The following is a 25,764-nucleotide window of genomic DNA, read 5'->3' as shown; positions in this document are numbered from 1 at the left end:
GGGGAGCCGGCGCGACGGGCGGGGGGGAGGGCGCGAGGCCCAGAATGGCAAGGGGCGGGGCCTCTCGAGGTAGTAATGAATCTGCCCCCTCCCGGGGGAGTGCAGAGGAGCATTAATACATCTACAAGCTAAAGAGGAAACTCTGGCTGGGGCAGTGCGCGGAGCTCCGGCTGTCGGTGGCGAGCGTCAGCGCCCGAACGGCAGCGCCGGTGGCGGCTACGGCGGCAGCGGCACAACGGGCAAAATACAATAGAGGCAGCAACAGAAGGGAGCCCCAGTGGTCCTCTCTCCCATAAACACACTCCCCTTCACCTTCCCCTCAGCACCGCGCGCGGTGCCGCCCGGTGCCCGAGGCCGCTCGGACTGCTATGTAACTGCGAGACTGCTGGAGGAAGGGGACCGGGGAGAAGAGGCTCGCCCGTGGGAGGCCGTGGGGGCCAAGTTTGCGGCCACTTCTGCACGCGCTTCCCTTAGCCTCCGCTTGCCCCCTTCTGCAGCCCAACTGGCCCGGGTCCCCTTCGCCTCCTCCTCGCGTGCCCAGCAGCCGCGGTTCCCGGCGACCATGGTGACGGTGGAGGAGCTGCGGGAGATGGACTGCAGCGTGCTCAAAAGGCTAATGAACCGGGAAGAGAACGGCGGCGGCGCGGGCGGCAGCGGCAGCCACGGCGCCTTTGGGCTGTTGAGCGGCGGCAAGTGCCTGCTCCTAGACTGCAGACCGTTCCTGGCGCACAGCGCGGGCTACATCCGAGGCTCGGTCAACGTGCGCTGCAACACCATCGTGCGGCGGCGGGCCAAGGGCTCGGTGAGCCTGGAGCAGATCCTGCCCGCGGAGGAGGAGGTGCGCGCCCGCCTGCGCTCCGGCCTCTACTCGGCGGTCATAGTCTACGACGAGCGCAGCCCGCGCGCGGAGAGCCTCCGCGAAGACAGCACCGTGTCGCTGGTAGTGCAGGCGCTGCGCCGCAACGCCGAGCGCACCGACATCTGCCTGCTCAAAGGTAAACTCTGGCGCCGGGGCGCGAGCTGGAGGGTAGGGGTCGCGGGGCTTGGCGGCCTGCGCCTTAGTGGGCAAGGGAAGAAGTAAGTGCCTGGAGGGACTCGTGGCTGCGTGGGTACCCACGCACTCCTTTGTGCGTGCTGTTTTGCATGGGTTTGCAAGGTTTTCGTGCGTTTGTGTGCAAGTGCCAGCGCCTGAAGTCCTCAGAGACGGTGAAGGTGCGTTTCCTCTGTCACCTGCAAGTCGGTACTCTTCCTGGAGACTGCATTTATTTACGCTCACTAACCGTCAGGTCTCTTAGGCGTAGCGGCTCCACTGCGTTGCCCACCCATATATAGTCCAGGGAGGTGCTCCCGGTGCTAGTGTGCGGGTGCGGAAGGTCAGGCCTGTCGTTTTGGCGTGCTCGGGCCCTGCACTGAGTCCGACCCCTTGAACCCGAGAGGTGGGGAATACGGTGAAGAAGGGCGAGCGCCGAGGTGGGATCGGCTTGGTAAATGCAGAAAGGAAGATCGGGTTGCGGACATTGCGTGGAGCTATCTGCTGCCCAACTCCGAGCTCCGCCTGGAAGGTGGCCAACTTCTCCCGCCTCGGGCTAGACCCCAGCTCCGGGAACGGGGGAGGGGGGGAGGGGCGGGAGGACTGAGTTTCGGGGAACGCGAGACGCGAACGTGCCCCTTAAATTCAGGCCGCGGAGAAGTACGACCTTTTGTTCAGACGGGGTTCTCGACTGTCTTGTTAGCGCGTGCTTGACTTAAGTGAAACCTGGAGAAACTCTTCGGGGACGGGAGTTCTGGTCAAATCTGGAAGTCAGAAACCCCCAAAGGACCGCGTGCTAAGTAACTGGAGGGCCGGTGCCCCGGCCGCACCTGCCGGGCCTCGTCGGGTCCCGGTCCCCGACGTTCCTCGGGTGGGAGAGCGGACAGGACGGGGTGTGGGTAGGGGCGCCCCTGCCGCGCTGCGCCCCGTCTTTCCACTGCCGCATTCCGCGCATTCTTTCGCCCGCGTCCGGTCCTCGCCTCCGAACCCGAGAGGCGTTTCAGACCCTGGCCTTCAAAGAGCCGCTGCTTTCCCTGCCGGCGTCCTTCGCCTCCTCCCTCCTTTCTTTCCCCTCCGGACCTGCTCGCCGCGGAGGAAGGGAGGTGGTGGAGGGAGGAGGGGCGGAAACCTCTCCCCACCGCCCTTTCCAAAAAGCACAACAAAACTGCTCAGTGCCGCCGAGCCGGGTTCGCCCCTGCCGAACAGCGGGGGGCTTTGTTCTCGGCAGTTGTTTCCTGGCCATTTGACCTGTCAGCTGCTGGGGAAATGCTGCTGTTGACCTTTGGTTGAACTACTAAGGCGATTTTGCTGATATTTCTTTCTCTGTGAGAGCTGCCTTTTGCACCTCCGATCCAGCCTAATCTTCCTTTTTTCTCCCCAAAGCGCTTTAAGAGAAAGTGCTGGGAAGGAGTGGCACCGGAAGGACCGGCGAGCCGGGCTCCTGGGACTCGGCGGCCTCGCCTGCCTGGGGGCCGACCTGTGCCCGGAGCACCCGGCAGACGCACGTCCGGCTTCCACCCGTGCCAGTGTGGGGGTCCGGGCTGCTGAGCGCGCCTCCCCTCCCCTGCCTGGTGCCGGCGTCCATGGCGACAATGGGAGAAATTTCTCCCGGGAGATAGCCCTTTCGGGTGGCACGGGCTGCACTCCGAGCCGCGCTGCCCTGGATCCCTCCTGATGGAGAGCCCGAGCCTGTGCCTTCCTTCGCGGGCTCGGAAGCCAGGGCTCTTCTCGAGGTGGTGCAGATCCACGTGGAGGCTGGCTGCGTTTTGTTTTGTTTTTCTTCCTGGAAGAAACCCGTAGGGGATCGCCCTAGAGCCGCAGCTCGGTCGGGGACCTTGACCCCTGGGCTTCCGGGCTCCAGAACGCTTAAGCCCCTGGGAGGGAGGCGTGCTTTTAAGGTTTCCTCCTCCCGCTGGTGGCACCTCCCTGGACCCGCAGGGGAGAGCCCAGAGCCAGATCCGTTAGGCTGCTGGGCGCGAGGCTAATGTTAAAGACTGAGTAGGGCAGAAGCCTCTGGGTAAAATGACAGTTCTCTGGTCGTTGGCGAGGTCCCTGGAGGGAGGAAAAGGAGCCATCTAACGGCTCTTTCCTATTGGGCCCTGTACTGCTTCCTGTTGTCTGACCTGGGGTGGTGGGGAGGCCTACCTTCCGCTTCTCAAAGTCGATATCCTTTAGTATCTAGGCCTGGGCGGCAGGTTGAACTAATGCCTCTTCTGGAACAGGCCAGGGGGAGTAGCCAGGACACTCAGCTGAACAGCTGTGTCTTCCAGGGGAAAGGAGCCTGCTTTGGAAGCAGCCGCCTGAAATTCAGTGGTGGTGGTGGTGGTGAGGGGCTTGTTCTGTAGCGATGGTAGAAGCTGCCAGGTTCACAGGGTCGTATGCTATTAACCTGGCTTCTTTTCATATGTGTGCTAAGCAGAGGAAGTATTAATTAACACCGTTCCTCTTCCTTCCCTTGGCCCTCTAATGAAAAGGCATCCCTAGTGAGTTGAGGGAGAACCGGGAAGTGTCTGCTCCCACACCGCTGGAAGAGGACAGCCATGCCTCCTAAGTTCTAGTGGAGAAGCCAGTAAAATGGAGAAAATGTGGGTTCATGGAAGGGCACTCTGGGGGCGGAGAACTAATGGGAAACTGGGGAGGAAAAGCCCCTTAGATTATCTTTAGTAAATGCCTAAATTGATTCAGTGTTGGGTAATTTGGTTCCCATCGGAGTTGTTCATTTTAATTTCCATCTAATGGGACTTTCTGTATATCTCATTGCACATGTGGTGGGGAATGTGAAAGGAAAAGTGGCCAGACCTGACTGTTCTCTGCCAACCTACAGGAACAGAAAAACAGAATATTTTCGGAAGTTATATTATCCTTTCCAGCCAAAGGCTATCTAATTCTACCAACTAATTGTGTTTAATAATCTGAGTTTTCTATTTCTGCCACGTGGACGTGCGTTGGTAGAAATGAGTTAGCTGCAGGTGGTTAACTAACACCACATGCAAGAATTCGTAGTTAAGAGTAAATGTTACTTAATACCAATAAAATGCTGCCTGGCCTTTACATTTCCTAAATGTTATCCCAAGTTTTGCTAAGAACGATAACCTTAAATCACTACACTCTCTGGTCTTTTTGCTAGTAGAAGATTCCCATTGGGGCAAATCTTCCCCCCACCCCCACCCCCCGACTTTAAGCTCATTTTATTTAAAGTCCTGTAAGGCATTTTGGGGGAAAGTTTAGAAATTTCAGCTTTTCAGATTTCATTAGAATACACACCTCCTTTGAACTCCCTTTCTTTCCTTGATAGCTCCTCAGATGAGGGCTTTAGACCCTGGTCATTAGAGAAGGACAAAAAGGGCATTTTCTTACCCTAATATCTTACTTTTCTCTGTCTCAAATTCATCTCAGCTCATGACTTTTGTCCGTTCTTTAAGTTCTGATTTAAAAGTTGTCCTGGCCCTGTCTTGAGGCAGTGGGACGATCAATTAGATATCAATTAGATAGCTTCTCCCTCCAGGTTGGGACTCACATACACTGTAGTCCTAAGGCCTGACCCTGCAGACTGTGACATTACACTTTCTGTAGGAAACAGCCCCCAAGGCCAATGACGGAGTGGGGGGAGCGCTCAGCCAGCAGCTGAGCTGGGTCTTGTCTCTCTCTGTCTCCATTTCCCTGGCCCATCCTAGTTCCCCAGGAGGTCAGTGGCAGCAGACAGCAAACCCCGGCGGGGGGGGTGGGGTGGGGGGGAGGGGGATGAGGTTGCACACCTTTTGACCCAAAGAGAAACGGACTGGCCTTTCTTCTTATAAATATGATACAATGCCCGTGCCAGCCAAGTTTTGAGAGCATTAGAATTACACACAATGGCAGGCCTTAGAGCTAATCTCTCACCTGTGTTGTCATTCGTTAAAGAATGACCCCGAGGGAAGCAAACTCCTTCGACCTGGATATTTCCAATCAACAAAAGTAACAAAAGACCGGGCGCAGGTATCAATTGAAAGTGAAAACCCTATCACTAGGAAGCCTATCACAGGTCCCTTGGGCTTGTCCTGAGGGCTTATAGGAGAGACGGGCTACACTGGGAACTGAGGGAAGGTGGCTTTTCCAAGGAGCCAAGAAATTCCTTTAAAAAATCAGAACATCTGAAACCAGATAGCCAGTTTCCTTACTGGGAGGCAGTTGCCGCCTAACAAAGGAAGTTTGACAGGAAGAAAAGTTCACTCTCCAGCGGAAGGCAGCACCAGCCAGCTTGCTGAATGTAGCAGATAGCCCAGAAGGACTGGGAGGGACCGTGAACCAGCTCCAGCTCCAGGGTGGCATTAAGTGTCAGCCAGCTGGCCCAGGACGCGCAGGTCTGTGTGTGGGGTCCCACGGTGGGAAGCTCACTTAGGTAAATCTTCAGCACTGCTCAGCGTTTACGTGGGTGCTTACTAAGTTAACACCCGCATCAACGGGAGTTCTCAAAGTCGAATGACCCCAGACTTTCTTGCTGGGCAGCGTTTGGCTCGTACTGATAATGAAGTCCCAGGAGAGCAAGCCCCTGTCTGTGAACCGGTGACATTCTGAGTGTTTGAGAGAGGGTGACTGGAAGAGCGACAGCCATATTAAGATCTGTGACCACTGTCCCCACCAAATGACTGGCTTCCCCATCACAGACCCCACTAAGAGTCCTACTGTGGTGATGAGATCGGCACTGCACCAGCCTGTCCTTTCTAGAGCACTTCTATGCGCACTGTCGCAGCCCTGCATGGACGTGTGGACAGTGGGTCATCCTTTTCAGTAAGCTGTGACAGTTGTCTTGCTTTGTATGAGAAAAAGAGCGTGGAGTTCAGCTAGCTATGGATGTGGTTATCCCTCAAAAAAAGTTGGGGGGATATTATATTCCTTTTCTTCCCTCTAGACTCTCATGTTTCAAAATTAAGATGAGAAAATGAGAGCTTTAAGACCAGAAAGTCTATTATTTTTTCTTTAAAATTTTTTTTCTTAACCTTTTATTTATTTTTGAGACAGGGAGAGACAGAGCATGAACAGGGGAGGGTCAGAGAGAGGGAGACACAGAATCTGAAACAGGCTCCAGGCTCTGAGCTGTCAGCACAGAGCCCGATGCGGGGCTCGAACTCACGGACCGCGAGATCATGACCTGAGCCGAAGTCGGCCGCTCAACCGGGCGCCACCCAGGCGCCCCCAGAAAGTCTATTATTAAGAACATGGGAAAAACAGGTCAAAATTAGTCAGAATATCTGTTACGGAATTACACCCAATTGGAGCTATACAAAACAGGCGGAAAGTCATTGGTGTATGTGTCATGAAACTGCATTCAGAAGCTAGAAATGCAGATCTTAGACACCTGCTTTGCAGAGAAGTTTGTGACATTTAGAATCGCAGAGTATCAGAAGTTAAAGATGATAACAGTCTGAAATCCTTGCATCGTGACCCCGTAGGGATACAGATACACCTGAAACCAGAGGCCCATGAACTTCTACCTTCTTTAAATGCAGTGGATTCTAGAAGTTTCTATCCTGTTGTGTTTCCTTAAAGAGTGCTAGTCATGACTCTTTAGTGGCGACCTGTAGTTTGAAAAACACCGGTTAGACGCGGAGACTGGTGAAATGTCACGAGTGTCCAGATCCTTTCTGTTTCTACATGTGTCTTCAATGGGATGAAACCAGCAGTCTGTGCCTCCCCCGGAGAAGGACCACCAGGAAGGCAGAGATGGGCACACAGCAGGGTCGGCTCCCGGTGGCCAGACTAGCAGGTGGCTTCGAGGCCAGTGGTCTGAACGCTGGCACTGCCCTTACCTGAGGTTGCCCTGCGCCTCAGTTTCCTCATCTGTAAAACTGGGGCCAGTCACCCCTCAAGGACTGCTGCTTGGGAAGAACCTGGCACATAGCATTTCCTCTATCCCTTTTAGTAACGTGGAGCCGATACCCGGTGTGGACGTGCTGGTCTCGTGGAGTGTGGACGTGGGTGGTTCCCCACTTGCAGCCTTCTGTCCCTGCCACCCTGCCTGCCACCCCGCCTGCGTGCTCTGGGGCTGTCCTCCCGTGCTGCGCGCAGCCGAGGTCCCAGCCCGGTGCCGCTCTCCACCCGCAGGAAGGAGCTTCCTGGTGCAACTCTTCATAACGGTCAGCCCCAGACCCTCCAGAGCTAGCGACAGCTCAGGAGGGAGAATCCCTTCCACGGCTGCCTGCCTGGGACACTCCGGTCCCTCAGGCAAATCTGCTTGTTCACTTGGTTCCTTTCTGCTTGTTCTTCAAAGAGCCGCCAAAGGGAACGGACCTCGGTAATCCTGTTTCTGCTCCACTCTAATGCTGCCTTCTCCCGCCCTCTCTGCCCTGTTGTGAGAGGGTTGGGGGTGGTGCGGATGACAAATGGCCCCCCTTCCAGCCTGGCCTGGCCCCCCCCGGGTCACCTCTGTCCCTCCCAGTTGGCTGCTCGCCCCCTGCCTGCCACACCCCGAGGGCATCGGCCAGCTCGGGAGCCTTCTGGGCTGTGGGTGCTGTGCCACCTGCGGGGCTGACTGAGGATCGACCTGGAGGCAGCAAATGTCCCCTATGGGGAAAGGTCCTGGAACTCAGGCAGTGAACTCAGCCCTTCTGCTGTCTAACTACCAGATCTCAAGACTGTGACTGGAAAAATAAGTAAAGCCCAGGAGGAGAGGGCTGTCCAGAGTCTGGGAAATTGCCCGTAATGCTGGAGTCCCCTTGTAAGTGCCAGAAAAGGAAGTCTTCGTTAGGTGCCTCCCCGAGGCCAGGTGCAGAGCACTGGCTGTTCCAGTCAGTCCTCAGAGGATGCCAGGTGCGGATGTCTCATCACGCTTTACAAGTGAGGGAGAGGCTCAGAGAGGTTCGATGACAGCCCCAGGCCGCACAGCTTGATGACTTAACCAGGTTGGGATTCAACGCAGGCCTTTTCAGTCTGGTGCCCTGTCCCGCACCTTCTCGGCAATGGGAAGGACATCGTGTGTTGACCATTCTGAGGCTCCTCCTACTTCCGCTGCCCTTTGGTGGGGGGGGGGTGCTCCTCCTCGGTGACCTCACAGCCTGGCCCTGGCGCTCCTGTGTCTCCAGCACTCGCTTTCAGGGGGGCACCGCTAGTCTGCCTGTCTGGGTGACAAGCTTTGGGAGCGCACCGCCCATGTCTTCCATAGCTTTGAAAACAGCATATTTGAACAGCTCAAGTTACGTAATAAACACAGGAAATCATTTTACTTAAAAGTCTTTAAATCCTATAGAAACACATAGAGTAACAGCTAATGGCTTTGTATATAGGTGTTCAACAATGGTTTGTTGATTGATTCACTTCCCTTTCTGCCTTTCAAAGCGAAACATTTAAGGAAGTTTCCCAGAGTTCTACCTTAGGAACTTGAGCTAAAGACATTTGCTGGAAGAGCCATCGCCCCTCATTATTCACTGCATTTGGGGCAGCAATGTTTGTAGCCTTGTAAAGAAAAGGGGGTGCTAATGGGAAGGAGGGGCGCCCCTGTGCTGAGATGACCATTAAGGCCACCAACGGCGCTCCCGAAGCTGCCAGTACTGGGCCCTCTCCTCCGGGGGAAGCTGGTTATTGTGACTCAGCAGGAGCCGGGCCTGTGACCAGAGAGATCCCCATTTATATCCCGAGGGAGGGAATGGAGGGGAACAGAGAGGAAAAAATGTATACCCTGTTCTGTAAGCCTTATGATGTGGCGAAGAAGCATTCCCTTCTTCTGCAAAGCAGAATTTTCTAGGGCTGGGATCTGGGCAAGTGATTGACTAACTGTCACATGTCTGCATGTCGGAAGGTTACCATGAATGTCTCTAGGAACCCGTGACACCATGCCGCTTACGAGTCAGGATTTAACGGTGCTAGCTACATTCGGGACTGTTGGTTGAATGGTCGCTTCACAACCTGTAGGCTCTCCTGAATGAATTTGTAATCTGTTTCGGGTCCTATGGAAACTGCAAGATAAAAATACAAGCAGGGCCACACAAGGACCGTGGATGCTAAGTTACTCGCAAAGTCCCAGAACTGAGAGTAAATCGGATACTGACCAAGCGCTTCTTTTCTAGTGTTTCCTGCCCCTCTCCTGCCTCTCTGCCCTCCGCCAGCCAGCAGGAGCTTTTCGGCTTGGCACTAACACTATTCCAGAGAAGTTGGCCCTTTATCTCTTTTTACTTAAAAGACCTCCCTTCCCCGGAAGACGATCCCACAGATAACCATTCCAGAGCTTAGCAACTCGCAGGTCAGGAAATCCTGCCTTGCCCCAAACCTGTATGTAGCAAGAGGGATTTATATTTAAGCCCGTTTCCTCTTATTTTGGCCCCTTGCTGATGAACAGCTGTTCATGAGGCTGGGCGATTGGCATCTGTTCTGTTGCTGCGATCCAGAAGGGCTGGTGCCAGGGTAAATTTTTTTTCCTTCTCTCCCACATTGCAGAACCTCTCCAAAGGCAGGACTGGAGGTGGGGGATGACAGACATCTTTGCAGGCCCCAAGGCCCAGCACCAGACTGCCTCGGGGCTCCTGGAAACACACAATGGCTAGTCTTCCATGCTTTGTCATCACCCCAAGAAGCTGCCGTGGAAAGTCCCTTCTGCATATCCCCTGCACGTCGTCCTTTCTGTATCTGCCTCCCAAACCTAAGTCTTGCTCCTAAAACTTCCCTTCCAGCCTTCAGGATGCAGCCCTGGCCAAATGCGGCTCTCTGAAGGTTCCATAGCCGTGATCTCTGGGCCCACAGCGCCACCTGGTGGTCAATGTAGATCCGGCCGTTCCCAGCTTCCAGCCGTTCTCCTCAGTCCAGGAGTCAGATTCAAGTACTTTTCTGGGGTTTTGCCGGCTTCGTGACTCTATTAACACCAACGTCCTTCTCTTTTACAGGTGGCTATGAGAGGTTTTCTTCCGAGTACCCAGAATTCTGTTCCAAAACGAAGGCCCTGGCAACCATCCCACCTGCTGTTCCCCCCAGCACTGCTGAGTCCTTGGACGTGGGCTGTGGCTCCTGTGGAACCCCGCTGCACGACCAGGTAGACCCGGGCACAGAGCCTGGGAGAAAGGGGCAATGGGAGGGGGTGAGGCGGGGGCAAGGGGGCTTATTTTCAGAGTTCTGCTTTTCAGAGGCTTTGGGTCCAGTGCCTCAATTTGGGGAGAATGGAGTGAACCCCGAGTACTGGGGTGCAGTGTTAGGGAGGGTCCATTTGTTCCTTCCTTCCCTCTTATTGCCCTCATTTGGAAACATACAAAGACCTAACTTTCTGACTTTGCCTCTTGCTGAAGCCAGTGCATGTGGGCTGCTGTGTAGAAAGAGCCAGGCCACCCTGCCGTGTACAAGCCAATTGCAAACGCCCAATGGACGTAAATGGTTGGCCAACCCTCCCCCAAGAAAACCGGCTTAAGCTGCTCTGTGTCTTACCAGCCTTTGCACTTAGACGGAGAGGGAGTGGATTCATAGGATCCAGCAAGTCTGTCAGATCCCAGCCCATTTGAGTTGGTCTGACTCAGAAAACGTCACGAATTGCAGCCCCCATTTCCTCATAGATCCCGCCTCTTGTCTGTGAGGCCGAAACAGCATCCGTTTCTAATGTGCCCAGGGAAATAAGTCCCTCGACCCCACAACAGACAGCCTGGCGCTGAGTTAGGTGTAGATTCGTGTCCTAAGTGGTGTGGCAAGGCCGGTGTTGTGTCTGCCACTTTATTTATCGAGGGGGAGGAGGGCTGCTTGAACCGGCAGGTGGGGCCCACGAGGCTTGACCTGTCCTGGCTTTGCCGCTCACAGCAGAGCGGAGCGTAAAGGCTAGAGAAGTCCACCGGGCCTGGTGTCCCGCCAGGAGCCCCAGCAGGCTAAGGGGAGACCCGGAAGGGCTGTGTCCACAGGCGTTCTCCCCTGGGCCTGTGAAAGCCCACCCCGCCCAGGTACCCCCCGCCCTGTCCCAAGCACCCCGGCCATTTTCCTGGGGGCCTTACACTCACGATGTTGGGGGCACTCTGCCCTCTCTTTCTGGCGCAGGGGGGTCCTGTGGAGATCCTTCCCTTCCTCTACCTTGGCAGTGCCTACCACGCTGCCCGGAGGGACATGCTGGACGCGCTGGGGATCACGGCCCTGTTGAATGTCTCCTCCGATTGCCCGAACCACTTTGAAGGCCACTATCAGTACAAGTGCATTCCCGTGGAAGACAACCACAAGGCAGACATCAGCTCCTGGTTCATGGAAGCCATTGAGTACATCGGTAGGTTGGCTCTGGTGGTGCGGTGCAGGGTGCAGGCCGAGTGCGGGAGGTTGTGAGGGAACCCGGGTACTTGCCTGCGGAAGGAGGGACCGAAGGGGCGCGGTCGCCGGGGTGTGCCCGTTTCCCCTGTGCCTCTGAGGAAGGCTCACTGCCTGGATGCTGCGTTGGGTGGGGATAGGAAGAGAGACTCCCCAGCCGGGCCGTTAGCTTATCTAGGCAATAACGTTTTCCGTGCGTGGCTCCAGATGTCTAGATGATAAGGCTTTGGGGATGGGGAGGAAACAAATAAAGGGAGAACTGGGCCAGTGTTTTTGTTCCTGCACATGGAAATCCTTGAAGGTATGTTGGGATTTAACCGGCTTTACCATGCATTTTTCCCAAGCTTAGTGCATTTGTTTGGATCAGTCTCAAAAAAATAGCCCAGAATGGGTGGAAGGAATCCTAGAGTCCTTTGCAGTGGGCTTCCTCCTCCCCCTCCTCCGCCGCCAACGTTATTCCTGGACCGGGAGTGCCCCTCCCGCAACACTCTTCCCCGCCCCTCCCCCCCCACCCCCTTGGCGCCTCCCGCACCTGCCATCTGGTGGAGCCTGGGGACCGCGCGCGGGGCACTAACCGCGTGGCGCTCTCTGCCCCAGATGCCGTGAAGGACTGCCGCGGCCGGGTGCTGGTGCACTGCCAGGCGGGCATCTCGCGCTCGGCCACCATCTGCCTGGCCTACCTGATGATGAAGAAGCGGGTGAGGCTGGAGGAGGCCTTCGAGTTCGTCAAGCAGCGGCGGAGCATCATCTCGCCCAACTTCAGCTTCATGGGGCAGCTGCTGCAGTTCGAGTCGCAGGTGCTGGCCACGTCCTGCGCCGTGGAGGCCGCCAGCCCCTCGGGGCCCCTGCGGGAGCGGGGCAAGGCCACCCCCACGCCCACCTCGCAGTTTGTCTTCAGCTTCCCGGTGTCGGTGGGCGTGCACTCGGCCCCCAGCAGCCTGCCCTACCTGCACAGCCCCATCACCACGTCCCCCAGCTGCTAGGGCCGCTCGGAGCCCCCCACCCACACCCCGCGAGCCCGCCGGCCCCGCGGGGACTGACCAGCGTGGGGAGCAGGTGGCCAAGCTCCTCCCCCTTTGCTCCTCCTGGGCCAGCCTGGGGCCAGCTAGAATGGCAATAAGGACTTCGAATACACCTACTACGAGCAAACAAAACACTCCAACCTAGAGCAATAACGGCTGCGGCTGCCTCAGCGGGCAGGGAAGACCTTGGTTTGGTTTGTGTGTCTGTTACTTTTCAGATAGGAATTTCTTACCTCATTTTTTTAAGCGGTAAGGCTTGAAGTTAGGAAACCCACAGATCCTGGCAAATGTGCCCACCCAGTTTTGTTAAGGTGGGGGGGAGGCGGGTGGGAGTGGGAAAGGGACAAAAAGAAAACAAGTTTGCCAGAAGTGCCTGGTTCTGTGTGCTTCGTCCTTTTTTTGTTCTTGTAACAGGTTTTTTTTTTTTTTTGGTTGTTTTTGTTTTTTGGTCGATGTTTTGTGTTCTTTGACGAAATCTTATAGGACGTGGTTTTCCTTTTGAAGTCACCAACAGGTGAATAATTACGCTTCGTCATAAATAAAAGTATTTATTAAGAATTTCCTCAGAGTATGTAAGTACAAGGAGTCTAGTGACAGTGAATTTTGGATATGTTTCTGTCGACGTCCCGCAGCGGAGCACGATAGCGTGCAAATGTCGAAGCAGTTAGAAGGGAAATGGCATCTCCCAGGTGTGGACAAGGTGGCAGGATAGACACCTGGGATTGGTTGCCACTGAGAAGCAGGCAGGGTGGGGTGGCAGGTGGAAGGAAGGTGAGGACTGCTGTTTGATGACTTTTGAGGCTGGTTCCTGGGCACATGGAACACTAAAGTGGCTTTACATCCCGACAGTACAGTCTTTTCTTTCTGAGGATCGGTGATCCAGTTGGCGGGAGCATGTTCTCACAGACCTGCCTGAGGACTTGCAAATCATGTGTGATAAATGCCATGTTGTATAAGGTGCTCCTGAAAAATTGGGCGCAGTGGAGATTTTCCTCCAGGGAATCACTGGGCCGGGCCATTGGGGAACCCAGCTGACTAGAGCCAGACGTGATGTGAATCCTGTGAGAGTAGAAGTACGCCAACAAATTCTTGCCTTCTTAAAATTCCCCGGCTTAGGTGAATATTTTTTAAAGGCCCTTATTTGAATAAAAAGAGGGGAATGGACACCATGTTTCAGGTCTAGGATGGAAGAGTGTGTGTGAGGAGCTGGGCAGACCCTTTGCTTGGGAGCTGGCTGCTGGGCTCCTGGAATGGGCACCGTGGGTGCTTGGGTGCCATTTTGGAATCCATTCTTGGGATAATGCCATTTGAAGGGGCCTTTCCAAATGGAGGTAAGGCTTTCTGAGGGAGAAGGATGTTGTGTGTGGGTTGGGCTTGGGGGGAGGGAGGAGGGAAGCTACATGTTACTTCAATTGTAGTAGTGTGGAACAGTGTTGTTACTGAGTGCCAGCTTAGAGGTATTTGCAAACTTGTCTAGAAATGAGAGCATGTTTATTTTTTGGTTGTTTTTTTTGTTCTTTGTTCTTTTGGTTTTTTGTTCTTTAGCCCCTTGTGAGTCTAGATCTAAATGAATATTCTTGCTCATCCGTAAATAACTTCAAGCCTCAATGTCAGAATCGTGTTGGAATGCTCTTTCTTATCCTGGCATCCCAGACAGGACCAGGTTCATTACATTTCCTTCCATAAACATGAACCTGTGCTGGCATCACTCATCCTGCCTTTGTCAAGCCCTGTCTTTGGGTGAGGCCAGAGTTCCCGCTTCCTGTTTTTAGAAAAGCCAAAGGCTCCCTCATTCCCTAGGAGCTGCCTGGCTGAATAGGGGTGAGGTGTGGAGGGGTTAAGATGCCTGGACAATGGACCTATTTAGAGGTGGCACAGCTGGCCATTCCCACTTTTTCCTTGATTCCTGGAGGTTGCTCTGTGTTTTGCGGTGAATGAGGTCCACTGGGTTCTGCAGCTGAGGGAGCCCTGGGTTCCAACAGCAGATGGACCTGGGGGGCAGGGTGGCTGTTGCAGGGGGAGGAAAAGTAACCTGGAACAGACTCACTTTCTATAGAACAAGTGCACATCCGCCAAAACCTGTGTTTTCCCAGACTGGATTCCAACCATGTGGACAGTCGGAGCTCAGGACCAGCCCCAGACACGTCTTCCCCCCACTTTCCAATTCAAGTCTTCTGTCACTGTGTCAAACTGCTATTTATAAAGCCATTTTCTTTGTACTTGATGACAACATGAGTCCTAGAACTCTCAGAAATAAAAATAGGAAATTGGCTTGATAGGAAGAGGGGATTTGGGGGAGGTGGTCATAATTCTGCCATCAGAAGCCTCTTTGATGACTCGACATAACTCTAATGAAGACACCACCACAGGGTCAGTTCAAATGGTCAGGTGGGTTTCCATTGGCCTCTCTCCCATGAAGTGATTTCTGGTGATGCAAACTTTCTATGATGGCCGGAAAACGTTGCCACTTTCACTGACTATCAGCCATGCTGTTGGCTACCTTGGATCTCCTCTAGAGACCAAGGGTTGCTGTCAGCTCCCAGAATCTTGTGTGACCAAGGGTGTTTGTGGATCACTGAGGGTAACACACCTGACTTTCCCATGGAGACATACCAGGCTGAAAGTGCCACGAACAGGTGGCCGGGAGCTCACAGTCTCAGTCCTTTCCTCCTGAGGCCATTTTGCTCAGGTGCTTGTTGGAACTGGATTCCAGAGTTTTCAACAAGGTTGGGATGCCATGAGAAAAAAATGTAAACATCTGTGGGAAAGTGGACAGACGGAGGCAGGATGGTTGATCGGGATGGGAGTTGGCCACCAAGCCCAAAGTACGGAAGGGGTGGTTCACCTTGACTGTCCACCGGCATCAGCTGGGGAGTTTTGAAAACCTCGCTACCAGGCTATCCCAGACCAATTAAGCCAGGATTTCTGGAGTTGGGACCGAGACATCCATGTGTTTCTGAGCTCCCCAAGTGTGCCCCATGTGCGGCCAAGATGGGGAAAATGGCCTTGCTTTCTGGAAGGCTAGTCTTCATGACAGAACTAGCTTGTCCCGAAGAAACCACAGCCAGGGGTTGGTCACTGGCTCAGCAGGGTCTTGCCACCCGTCCCAGCCTGGCTGCGGGACAAGATGGTTTCTGTCAGGAGCTCAAGGAGCATGTGACCTCCTGAAGGGGGCACCTCTCAGGCTCCTCGAAAGTCATCTGATCTGTGGAATGTTGTCGGCGAATTGAATACAGTGTCTGGACGTTGGGGTCTTTCCTTACATTTTCCTTGTCGAACAAGAAAGATGGGGAGTTTCACCTCTTGAAGATAACCCCGTCCCCGAAGGGCACCCTGCCTGTTCTTAGAGCTTATGAGTCATATGAGGAAGAGGCTTCTTCAAGACAGAGCAATGCAATACTTGTAACTTTTGTAAATAGCCCCGTCTTTCAGAGTGATGTCATTTCTACATTTGATATGCTTGTATTTCTGTAGGATGTATATAGTTTAGGGGATTTTTTTTTTGTTTGGTTTTGTTTTTTAGAAAAGTTGACATGTCTGTTTTTATTTATTGCTTGAAAAAGATCATTTGAAGAAAAATAAATACATTTTCAACCACCTCTGGCCTGGTTTATTCTTTCCTTGAAAACTGCTCTGCTGGGATGACTTGGAAGAGAAGGGAAGGACTGGGTCACTTAATGTGCGCTTAGTGACATTGACAGTAAGATGGTAGGCAAACTGGCTGGTAAAATCAGTGACCCCACTGTTCTCCCTGATGACCACTTGAGGACAGTGATGGTATAGCTGACGTGCATCTCTGAGAACCTGATTTCTCTAGGCACACTCCTACGGGAAGAATTCGACAGTGGAGCACCTGGGTGGCTCAGTCGGGCCGGTGTCTGACTTCGGCTCAGGTCATGATCTCATGGTCCGTGAGTTCGAGCCCCGCATCGGGCTCTGTGCTGACAGCTGGGAGCCTGGAGCCTGCTTTGGATTCTGTGTCTCCCTCTCTCTCTGCCCCTTCCCCACTCAAGCTCTGTCTCTCTCTCTCCTTCAAAAACAAACAGAACAGTAAAAGACAGGGACTGTCCTTCATCTGAGAATCTCCTTAGGGCCAAGCACAGGATGAAGCGAAAAGGATGGCTCCTTGGTGGGAGGAGTCGATCAAACTGCCTAAGCAGGAAGCGATTAGGGCTATAGTAAAATGTATAAGGCATCACTACCACTGGGACACCCCTCCCCATTGATAAAAGGTCCTGCCTGACTCACACAGAATCTTAGAAAAGTTTACTGACTTGATATTCCATTGGGATCATAGAAATTACCAGCATGTTTGAAGGCCGGATTGAAGAAATACCTGGATAAAGAATTATATAAATTGGCGGTCCCCCAGTGCTGATCTGCGGATTGTTATCAGATTCCTTTGTGCAGATTTCCCAAGTTGTAAACCAAAAGCAATTAATAAACCTCATTCCCACTCTATCATTTTTATTTGATATTCTGGAAGCCCTACCCAATGTGATTAGGAAGCCATAAAAATGAGATATACAGTTTGGAAAGTGGGAAGCCAAATTGTTTGCAGAGGATATGTGTTAGGAAAACACAGGAGAATCAACGAAGAGATGATCAGAAGAAAATTCAGTAAGCACTTGATGGTAAAATTAATATGAAAAAATCAATAGGTGCTGCTATGTGAACATATCCATCAACAGTAAGATGGGAGTCGATCCCATTTACAGTATAACTTACAGATGAAATGCCTACAGGGCACCCGGGTGGCTCAGTGGGTTAAGCATCCAGCGTCGGCTCAGGTCATGACCTCATGGTTCATGAGTTTGAGCCCCACGTCGGGCTCTGTGCTGACAGCACAGAGCCTGCTTCAGCTCCTCTGCCCCCCTGCCCCTCCCCCACTGCTTTCCTCTAAATAAATAAATAAATAAACTTCAAAAAAAAAAAAAAAAAAAAGATGGAATGGCTAAAATAAACTTTACCAGACATAGGCAAGACCTATATAACGGACATAGTACAGCCCTACCAAGGGGTTTCTAAGAACATGTGAAAAAAGTAAAAGATATACTATGCTCTCAGATAAACAGACCTGATACTGGACAAAATATTTCTCTATAAATTATACATTTTAAAAAATGTTTATTTCTGAGACAGAGAGAGACAGAGCATGAGTCAGGGAGGGGCAGAGAGAGAGGGAGACACAGAATCGGAAGCAGGCTCCAGGCTCTGAGCTGTCAGCACAGAGCCCGATGCCGGGCTCTAACTCTCACGGAGGGTGAGATCACGACCCAAGCCGAAGTCGGCCGCTCAACCGACTGAGCCACCCAGGCGCCCCTGTAAGTTATACATTTAATGTGATCTCACAACACCTACAGGATTTGTAAGGAACATGGAAAAATGATTCTGATTTCACCTGGAGAACTAAATGTGCAGAAATGGGCAGAATGGGAGAGAATGGCAAGGTGGGGGGATGGGGATTATATATATCCTTCTCTCCTGTGGGAGATTATCTAAAACATAGAAGTTCTTGGGCCCACCTAAGACTTCCTTAGCCAGAGACCCTACAGACTCCCACAGGTGATGTCCGATTTACCACTCAGGAATCCCTGACACAGCTTTGTCTCTTCCACCCTCCCCCTTCCATTCAACCCCCAGACCCTGACTTCGGATTACTGTCACTATTACTATGACAACTTACCCCAAGAGCTTCCTTGTATAAACCAATAACCGCTTTATTTTGCTGACGAATTTGTAGATTAGAGACTTGGGAAAGGCCCCGCTAAGCAGTCCTCCCTCGGCGTGTCTCAGGTGGTCCCAGTCCGTGACAGCTTGCACCGCTGTCATCCGAAGGTGGTTAGGCCATGCCTCCAAAATGGCGCAAAAGGCTGGCAGCGATGCTCTCAGCTAGAGTTCAGTTGTGACGGTCACTTGGACCGCCAACACACGCCCTCTCCTGAGGGCAGTCAGATTTCTCACGAGACGAGTGGTCCAGTCAACACCCCTTTTTACGATCTGGTTTCAGAAGTCACTTCCTCCCTACTTGGTTGACGCAGTGTCAGGCCTCCTCAGACTCAAGTTTTGCTCCTAACCAAGAGACGTTTATCATCTAAGATCTCCTCCAAGGACTGAAACAGCTTCCGGCCACCACGCACACTGTCTATGGCCCCTTCTGATCCAGAAAACACCACAAGATAAATCCATTCTTTGAAAAACGACATGCTCGAACAGTGCAATCCCAGGAGGGAATGCAGGTAGGAGGGTTTGAAGCAACCACTGATTTCAAGACCCCCACCTCACCATGAGAGTTCACCTTTTTACATCTGCGTCCACCCAAGGTGTCTTCCCCGCTGCATGGCGGGGCGTAGAGACCAACCCAGTGCATGAGATGGAGAACAAGTGGCTAGAGAGAGTGTGCTGGGTTTTCCTCCAGCAGAATACAAAGCTACTGAAATTGTGTCTGGCAGCCAGTTGAGGCAGGCAGACCAGGATAGCTCAGGGGTCTCTGGACAGACACATTCCCGTGAGCCCTTGCGAAAACTCCTTCCCCTGCGTCTCTGGGGGCACATACAGTGCCGTGAGGGTAGGGAGGTTTGGACTGGATTTTCATCCAATAGGTTACTTGTAACAGCCACCAAATGGACACACATCTGCCACCTCCCAACGATGGGCTCTTACACAAGACCTGAGTCAGACAACCCAGCTTAGACCAGCAACTTCGTACTTCGTGAACCTGAAAGAGCCGGGCCCACTGCAACTTACCGTCCTCGTTGCTGGCAGAGAAGGGAAGGGCTTTGTGGCAGGAGAAATAACAAGGAAAATGTGTTCACCTTGAGGCATAGGGACCTCACCCAGTGGGAAAAAAAACTGTAGTCCAATGGCTGTCCTGAGTTCTGAGCAGTTAGATGGGTCTCCTTTTCCTGGGAGAGAGGAGAGAGAGAGGGTAGGCAGGCTGAGGCACAGGAAGGGGCTGGAAACAAAAGGAAAAGGTCCGTTTCTCCAACATGTGCCTTCAGGGGGAGAGGCCCTTATAGAAAAGTCACCTTGAGATTGGGGATTTCATGACCAGCTGCTCCCTAAAGGTTGTCCAGCCTCTGGATCCATGGGTCTAAGTGGCATGGGCTTTATCTCTCAGTAATTAGCAAAGATCCCATCGAGGTCCTGGGAACCTCACTGTCATCAGCGTAGACAGAATAGGGAGCTGGGACAGTCTGGAAACAGGGCTCGGACCTCTCATGAAAGCAGGGAACCCAGCCTTACAGAGCAATAATAGCCAAGGGAGCTGGCTCTGGTGAGGTGCCCTAGGGAAGTTCATTGGGAAGAGACTGAACTTGACCTTGAGGCGTGTCTCCAATCAGAGTTCCAAGCTGACTTGAGTCAACAATTTTGGTGGGGGTGGGGGGTGGGGTGGGGATGGGGTGTTGCACAACTCTTAAATTTAGTAAACTTACTAAAAAATCACTGAATTGCACACCTAAAATGGGTAACTTTGTGACATATAAATTATATCCCAATAAAGCTGTTCAATGATTAATATATGGAAATATGCTCACTGCCAAAAATATCAAAGAACACAAATACAGATGAGGAAAATGGCAAGTTTCTCCTTCTCAATATTTCTGCCCTACATCCCACTGTTTTTACTTTCCATAACCAAAATGAACAATTCGGCACGATCCGTTTGAGACTTTTATTTACGCACTGTGTAAAATGTGTGCGTTTGACAGGATAATACTGTTAAGCCAGGATTTTCCCCCTTGTTGTTCTCTGTTATTCTTGCCCTGCCCTCAATTTGATCAGCTCACCATTTGCTCTAACTGCCCCTAAGGTCAGGGATGGCACTGGGCCAGAACACAGAAACCAAGTAATCACACTCTTCTCTTGGGTTGCAAAGACACAAAGCAGTAGAATTGAGAAAACGTCTTTGGGGGCGCCTGGGTGGCGCAGTCGGTTAAGCATCCGACTTCAGCCAGGTCACGATCTCGCCGCCCGTGAGTTCGAGCCCCGCGTCAGGCTCTGGGCTGATGGCTCGGAGCCTGGAGCCTGTTTCCGATTCTGTGTCTCCCTCTCTCTCTCTGCCCCTCCCCCGTTCATGCTCTGTCTCTCTCTGTCCCAAAAATAAATAAACGTTGAAAAAAAAAATTTTTTTAGAGAAAACGTCTTTGTGCGGTCAGACCCTCCTGCCCTAGGGGACGGTGGGGTTGCGCGTGTTGATCCATAGCCTACTTTTTCATTTAACGGTACACTCAGCAGATGTCCCGTGTCCATACCTACCATTCTACTTCACCTTTAAAAAATGTTTATTCATTTTGAGAGAGAGAGAGAGAGAGAGAAAGAGAGAGTACAAGCAGGGAAGGAGCAGAGAGGCAGAAAGAGAATCCCAAGCAGGCTCCTCACTGACAGCATGGAGCCCCGTGTGGGGCTCAATCTCATGAACTGTGAGATCGTGGCCTGAGCCCAAGTCAAGTCAGACTCTGAACCAACTGAACCACCGAGGCGCCCCGTGCCCCCTTCTTTTAATTTTAAGTAATAGTTGGAGGTTTATCTTTCGATCACAGAGAAAACCTGACCATTAAGTCATAGAAATGTGTCCACCGTATAGGTTGAATTCTGTAATTAGGCCAAACGTTGATTCTGGGTATTTGTTTACAACAGTGTAACTGCATTTAATGTATAATCCATTGCTTTGAGGGGCGCCTGGGTGGCTCAGTCGGTTGAGCGTCCGACTTCGGCTCGGGTCCTGATCTCATGGTCCGTGAGTTCGAGCCCCGCATCGGGCTCTGGGCTGACGGCTCGGAGCCTGGAGCCCGCTTTGGACTTCTGTGTCTCCCTCTCTCTCTGCCCCTCCCCCGCTCGTGCTCTGTCTCTGTCTCAAACATAAATCAACATTAAAAACAAAATTTAATCCATTGCTTTGAGCAGACACAGCAAGAGACAAGCAAAGAGAGACCCTTCCCCCAGTCCTCTTCATTTCCACCTTCCAGCTGAACACATGCGCTTCCAACATTCTGAGCAAACGGGCAAAAATAACAGAGGCACTGGCAGAATCAGACACCAACACTGTCATCACCATCATGGCTTCTGCCGTCGCTAAGATGACTGCACCTGCTTTAAGTTTCCAAACAGATCAAAGCAATTCACGTAGAGATCAGACTCTAAATTTAGAGGAGCCTTGAGTTACCAAGCTACAGGAGCGTTTATAAATTATTATTCCTTTTTCCTTCCCACGGTAAAGTGGCTTTATTGAAAAATTCAAACGCAGCAAAAAATTAAACAGCAAAAAACCTTCTGACATCCTTATGTCTGAAGCTACCACCCTTAGATTCCGTGAATGCTTTTTATGTATGTGTGTGGTGTGCGTGCATGGATATATACATATGTGCAAAATACATGCAAATATACATGTGCTTTGATGTCCTATTTCATGGATGAGTCATGATAGCTCTGTTTTTCTTGTGGCTTGTGGGCGATGTTTCTTCCGTGTTCGACAGATGCAGGTGCGTGTGCATGCGCATGCACACACACACTCACACACACAGTGTTCCAGAGATATGTCAGACATATTGTTAAAGAATACTTTTCGACTGTGGCGCCTGGGTGGCTCAGTCGGTTAAGCACCCACATCTTTTGATCTCTGCTCAGGTCATTCGTGAGATCGTGCTGACAGTGTGGAGCCTGCTTGGGATTCTCTCTCTCTCTCTCTCTCTCTCTCTCTCTGTCTCTCTCTATGCCCCTCCCCTGCTTGCATGCGTGCTCCCACCCTCTTAAAATAAACATTGAAAAAAAAAGAATACTTTTTGACTTACCTCCCTCCTTCCACCAGACCCTGCAAACAACTATGGTACACAATCATGTGTCCTTCCATAGCTCTCCCTGCTCAGTCATATATAATGTATTGAATTATATACTATCATGATATATTGTATATATACTATGTATCTCTATATGTAAGTACATATAAATATTTTATTTCATAGTTGCTTCATTAAAAAAGTGACACCATATAATATGCAATGTTTTGTATCTTGCTTCCCTTAATATATTGTGGAAACCCCTCCAAATCTAAGATAGATAACCCAATTCACTCCTAATTTTTAGTTCTTTATATAATTTATTCACACGGATGATCAACATCTGGAAAATACAGATGTGTATACAATAGTGTCTTCTTCTCAACTATGTTGCCTTGTCCCTCAGTTTACCCATGTTTATCAATGTTGTCAGATTTTTACATATTTACCCAGAAGATCTGCCATGCATATACAAGTAAGTACATGAAAGTGTGTGTTCACATTTATGTAATTTCGCCCCCCACTCACTGCTTTTTTACCCAAATACTCACCAACACTGTCATAAAACTTCCTGGGTTAATCTGGTAGGTAAATTGCATTAATTTACTATTTTAACTTGCGTTTCTTTTATTATGAGATTGGATACTTTTATGTACTCAAGAATCATTTGTATTTTTTACTATGAACTGTGTGTTCACAACTGATTGGTTTAGCTTACAGATTTTCATAAACTCTTTCTGTATGAAAGAGATTAATCCCTTATCTATAGTATGAATTGAAAACATTTCCCGTTTGTCATTTATTTTTGCTTAGTGTTTTTTTTTTTGTTTTGTTTTTTTTTTTTTTTTTTTAACAAATACCTCTTTGAGTCCCTGCTTTCAGGGTATATACCATGCTGCCTTACTTGAACAACTATGTAGACAGAGAACAAAGCTGCTTGCCCTGTGGCTGGGCCCCCAGGCCCGCACAAGAGAGCATCGTGTGGATCGGTGCTGTATGTGCTGGTGAGCCTGTGGGAGAAGAGCTCATCTGTCTTAGTGCTCTCTTTCCCTCACTGTTTTCCTGGGTCTCAGCTTCAGGGCACCGGTCTATAAAATCCGGCTCTGAGTCCAAAGTGGAGGAAACACCAAGAATTTTTTTGCTTTTCCTCTTCATTCTCCCAAGTTTCAAATTAATTAAAAGTCTAGGATTCTTTAATATGTTTATACTGTTCACCTCCTTGAAGTCAAAGGAGGAATGAAGTCAAAATTAACAAATTTTATTTAATATTTATTTATTCATGTGCATGTCTAGGTTTCCTGTCTCCACTAAAAGAGAAAGTCTATCATCTATCATCTATCTATCTATCTATCATCATTATCTATCTATCTATCATCATTATTATCTATCATCATTATCTATCTATTATTATCTATCTATCTATCTATCATCCATCTATCCTTTGCTTGGACATGTTTCTATCCCTCATCTCTCTCTCTCTTTAAAAATAGACTGAATTTTTAACAGCAGTTTTAGATTCACAGCAAAACTAGAAGGTACAGAGATTTGCCATATACATTGTGTCCCCACACGTGTGGCTTCCCCCCATTTTCAGCATTTCCCATCAGAGTGGCACAGTTGTCACAGTGGATGAGCCTGCGTTGACACCTCATAGTCAGCCAATGTCCATAGTTTCCATGAGGGGTCACTCTTGGGTGTTGTTCATTTCATGGGTTTGGACAAATGGGACACGTGTCCAGCATCACGATATCCTACAGAGTATTTTCATTACTCTAAAACTTTTCTGTGCTCCACTTATTTATCCCTTTCTTCCCACCTGACCCCTGGCATTCACTGGTCTTTTAACTCTCGCTAGTTTTGCCTTTCCCAGAATGTCATATAGTTGGAACGGTCTTTTCAGATTGGTTTCTTTCACTTAGTGGTAAGCAAGGTTCCTCCACATCTTCTCATGGCTTGGTAGCCCGTTTCTTTTCAGTGCTGCATAACATCCCATTGTCTGGGTGCGACACGGCTTATTTATCCGTGTGCCTGCTGAAGGACATCTTGGTCACTTTCAATCTTGGCAGTTATGAATACAGCTGCCATAAGCACCCGCGTGCAGGGTTTTGCGTGGACGTGCTTTTCCACTCCTTTGGGTAGATACCAAGGAGTACCATTCCCCGACTGTAGGTAAAGATTGTGTGTTTAGTTTTGTGAGACAGTTGCCGAGCTGTCTTTCCAAGTGGCTGTACTGTTTGGCGCTCCCACTGGCAATGGGTGAGAGTTCCCATCACTCCACATCCTCAGCAGCACTTGCTCTTGTCCGCGTCTGGGATCTCGGCCATTCTACGTGTGTCCTGTTTTCTTGTTGTTTTAGCTTGCGCTCACCTGATGACAAACAACGTGGAGTGTCTTTTCATACGCTTCCTCGCCATCTGTTCACCTTCTCCGGTGAGGTGTCTGTTCAGATCTGTGGCCTATGTTTTACTCCGCTCGTTCATTTTCTTAATATTGACTCTTACGAATCCTTTGCGTGCTTTGGACAGGAGTACGTCTTGTCAGATGTGTCTCTTGCAAATGTTTTTTCCCAGCCTGTGGCTTGTCTTCTCATTTTCTCCACAGTGTCTTTCAAAGAGGTTTTTAAAAAATTTTAATGAAGTTTAGCTTATCAACTTCTTTCTTCTGTGGATCGTGTCTTTGGTGTTGAATTTTAAAAAGGCATTGTGAAAGACTCTGCCAAAGAACTATTAGGATGAATTCAGTGACGTCGCAGGATACAAAATTAACATACAGAAATCAGTTGATTTTCTATACACTAATAATGAAGCAGCAGAAAGAAACATTTAAAAAGCAATCTATCATTTCTGTTTTCTAACGTCAGCAAAAACCACAGGGGAAACTGGAGCCCAAGGGCGCTTAGAATCTGATCTTCTTGTGACGTGACGACATAAAACCAGGTAGCAGAGTCGCCTTGGTGGTTTCATTCCTGCTTAAACACCAGCTTCAGACAAGAGTCAGGTTTGGTGCCTGTCAACAGGTGTTAAAGTCCATATTGGAAAGAATTCTGGGACATCAGTTATTTAAGCTGTTTCACCTCTCGAGTCTCAGTTTCTTCATCTGTAAAATGGGGATTAAAATTCCTATTCTGTGGGGTTGTTGGAATTTTTTTTAAATTTTTAATATTTGTTCATTTTTGAGAGAGACAGTGTGTGAGCAGGGAAGGGGGCAGAGAGAGAGAGAAAGACACAGAATCTGAAGAGGCTCCAGGCTCTGAGCTGTCAGCACAGAGCCTGACACGGGGCCCGAACTCACAAGCCGTGAGATCATGACCTGAGCCAAAGTCGGACGCTTAACCGACTGAGCCACCCAGGCGCCCTGGTTGTTGGGATTGTTAATGACAAGGTATATATAGAGTTCCCGGCTCATCACAAGGGCTCAGTGATAGCTATTGCTATTTGTGGGGTTATTAGCGTGCTTGCAAGTACTTAATTTATGACCTCTTGTGACTCTGCCACCCTCTGGCAAAGAAGTCGTAGATAAAATGCTAGCTTCCAATTTGCTGTGTAATGCGCCACGAGGCATGGAGAAAGGAGGATGGAAGAAAAGGGAATGATTTCCTTAGTGCTACGTGCCAGGCACCGTGCCGGGTGCTTGGAGTTTCCCATTGCACCTGGAAGGTATCACACCGGGAGTGGTGGAGGCAGGGAGTCTCGGCACAGAAGTC

The 25,764-nt window shown here is 50.7% G+C and overlaps 1 protein-coding gene across 1 annotated transcript; it reads left to right on the top strand.

Annotated features, from left to right (window-relative positions):
- The first annotated feature begins 45 nt into the window (after nt 1-45).
- On the top strand, nt 46-15,882 carry DUSP4 (dual specificity phosphatase 4). The gene is made up of 4 exons (XM_003984646.6): nt 46-995; nt 9,880-10,025; nt 11,006-11,225; nt 11,861-15,882. Exons 1-4 carry the CDS (start codon nt 563-565, stop codon nt 12,244-12,246), a joined length of 1,185 nt encoding a protein of 394 aa, XP_003984695.1. The 5' UTR covers nt 46-562; the 3' UTR covers nt 12,247-15,882.
- The last annotated feature ends 9,882 nt before the right edge of the window (nt 15,883-25,764 follow it).

This window comes from Felis catus, chromosome B1 (assembly GCF_018350175.1).
Source record: "Felis catus isolate Fca126 chromosome B1, F.catus_Fca126_mat1.0, whole genome shotgun sequence".
NCBI lineage: Eukaryota > Metazoa > Chordata > Mammalia > Carnivora > Felidae > Felis > Felis catus.
Note: the sequence above shows the minus strand (reverse complement) of the source record. Positions and strands in the feature narration are given on the sequence as shown.

Coding starts and splice junctions, on each gene's coding strand:
- DUSP4 (XM_003984646.6), top strand. CDS start 563: ATGGTGACGGTGGAGGAGCTGCGGGAGATGGACTGCAGCGTGCTCAAA. Junction 996..9,879: donor CGACATCTGCCTGCTCAAAG/GTAAACTCTGGC, acceptor TCTCTTTTACAG/GTGGCTATGAGAGGTTTTCT. Junction 11,226..11,860: donor GGAAGCCATTGAGTACATCG/GTAGGTTGGCTC, acceptor TCTCTGCCCCAG/ATGCCGTGAAGGACTGCCGC.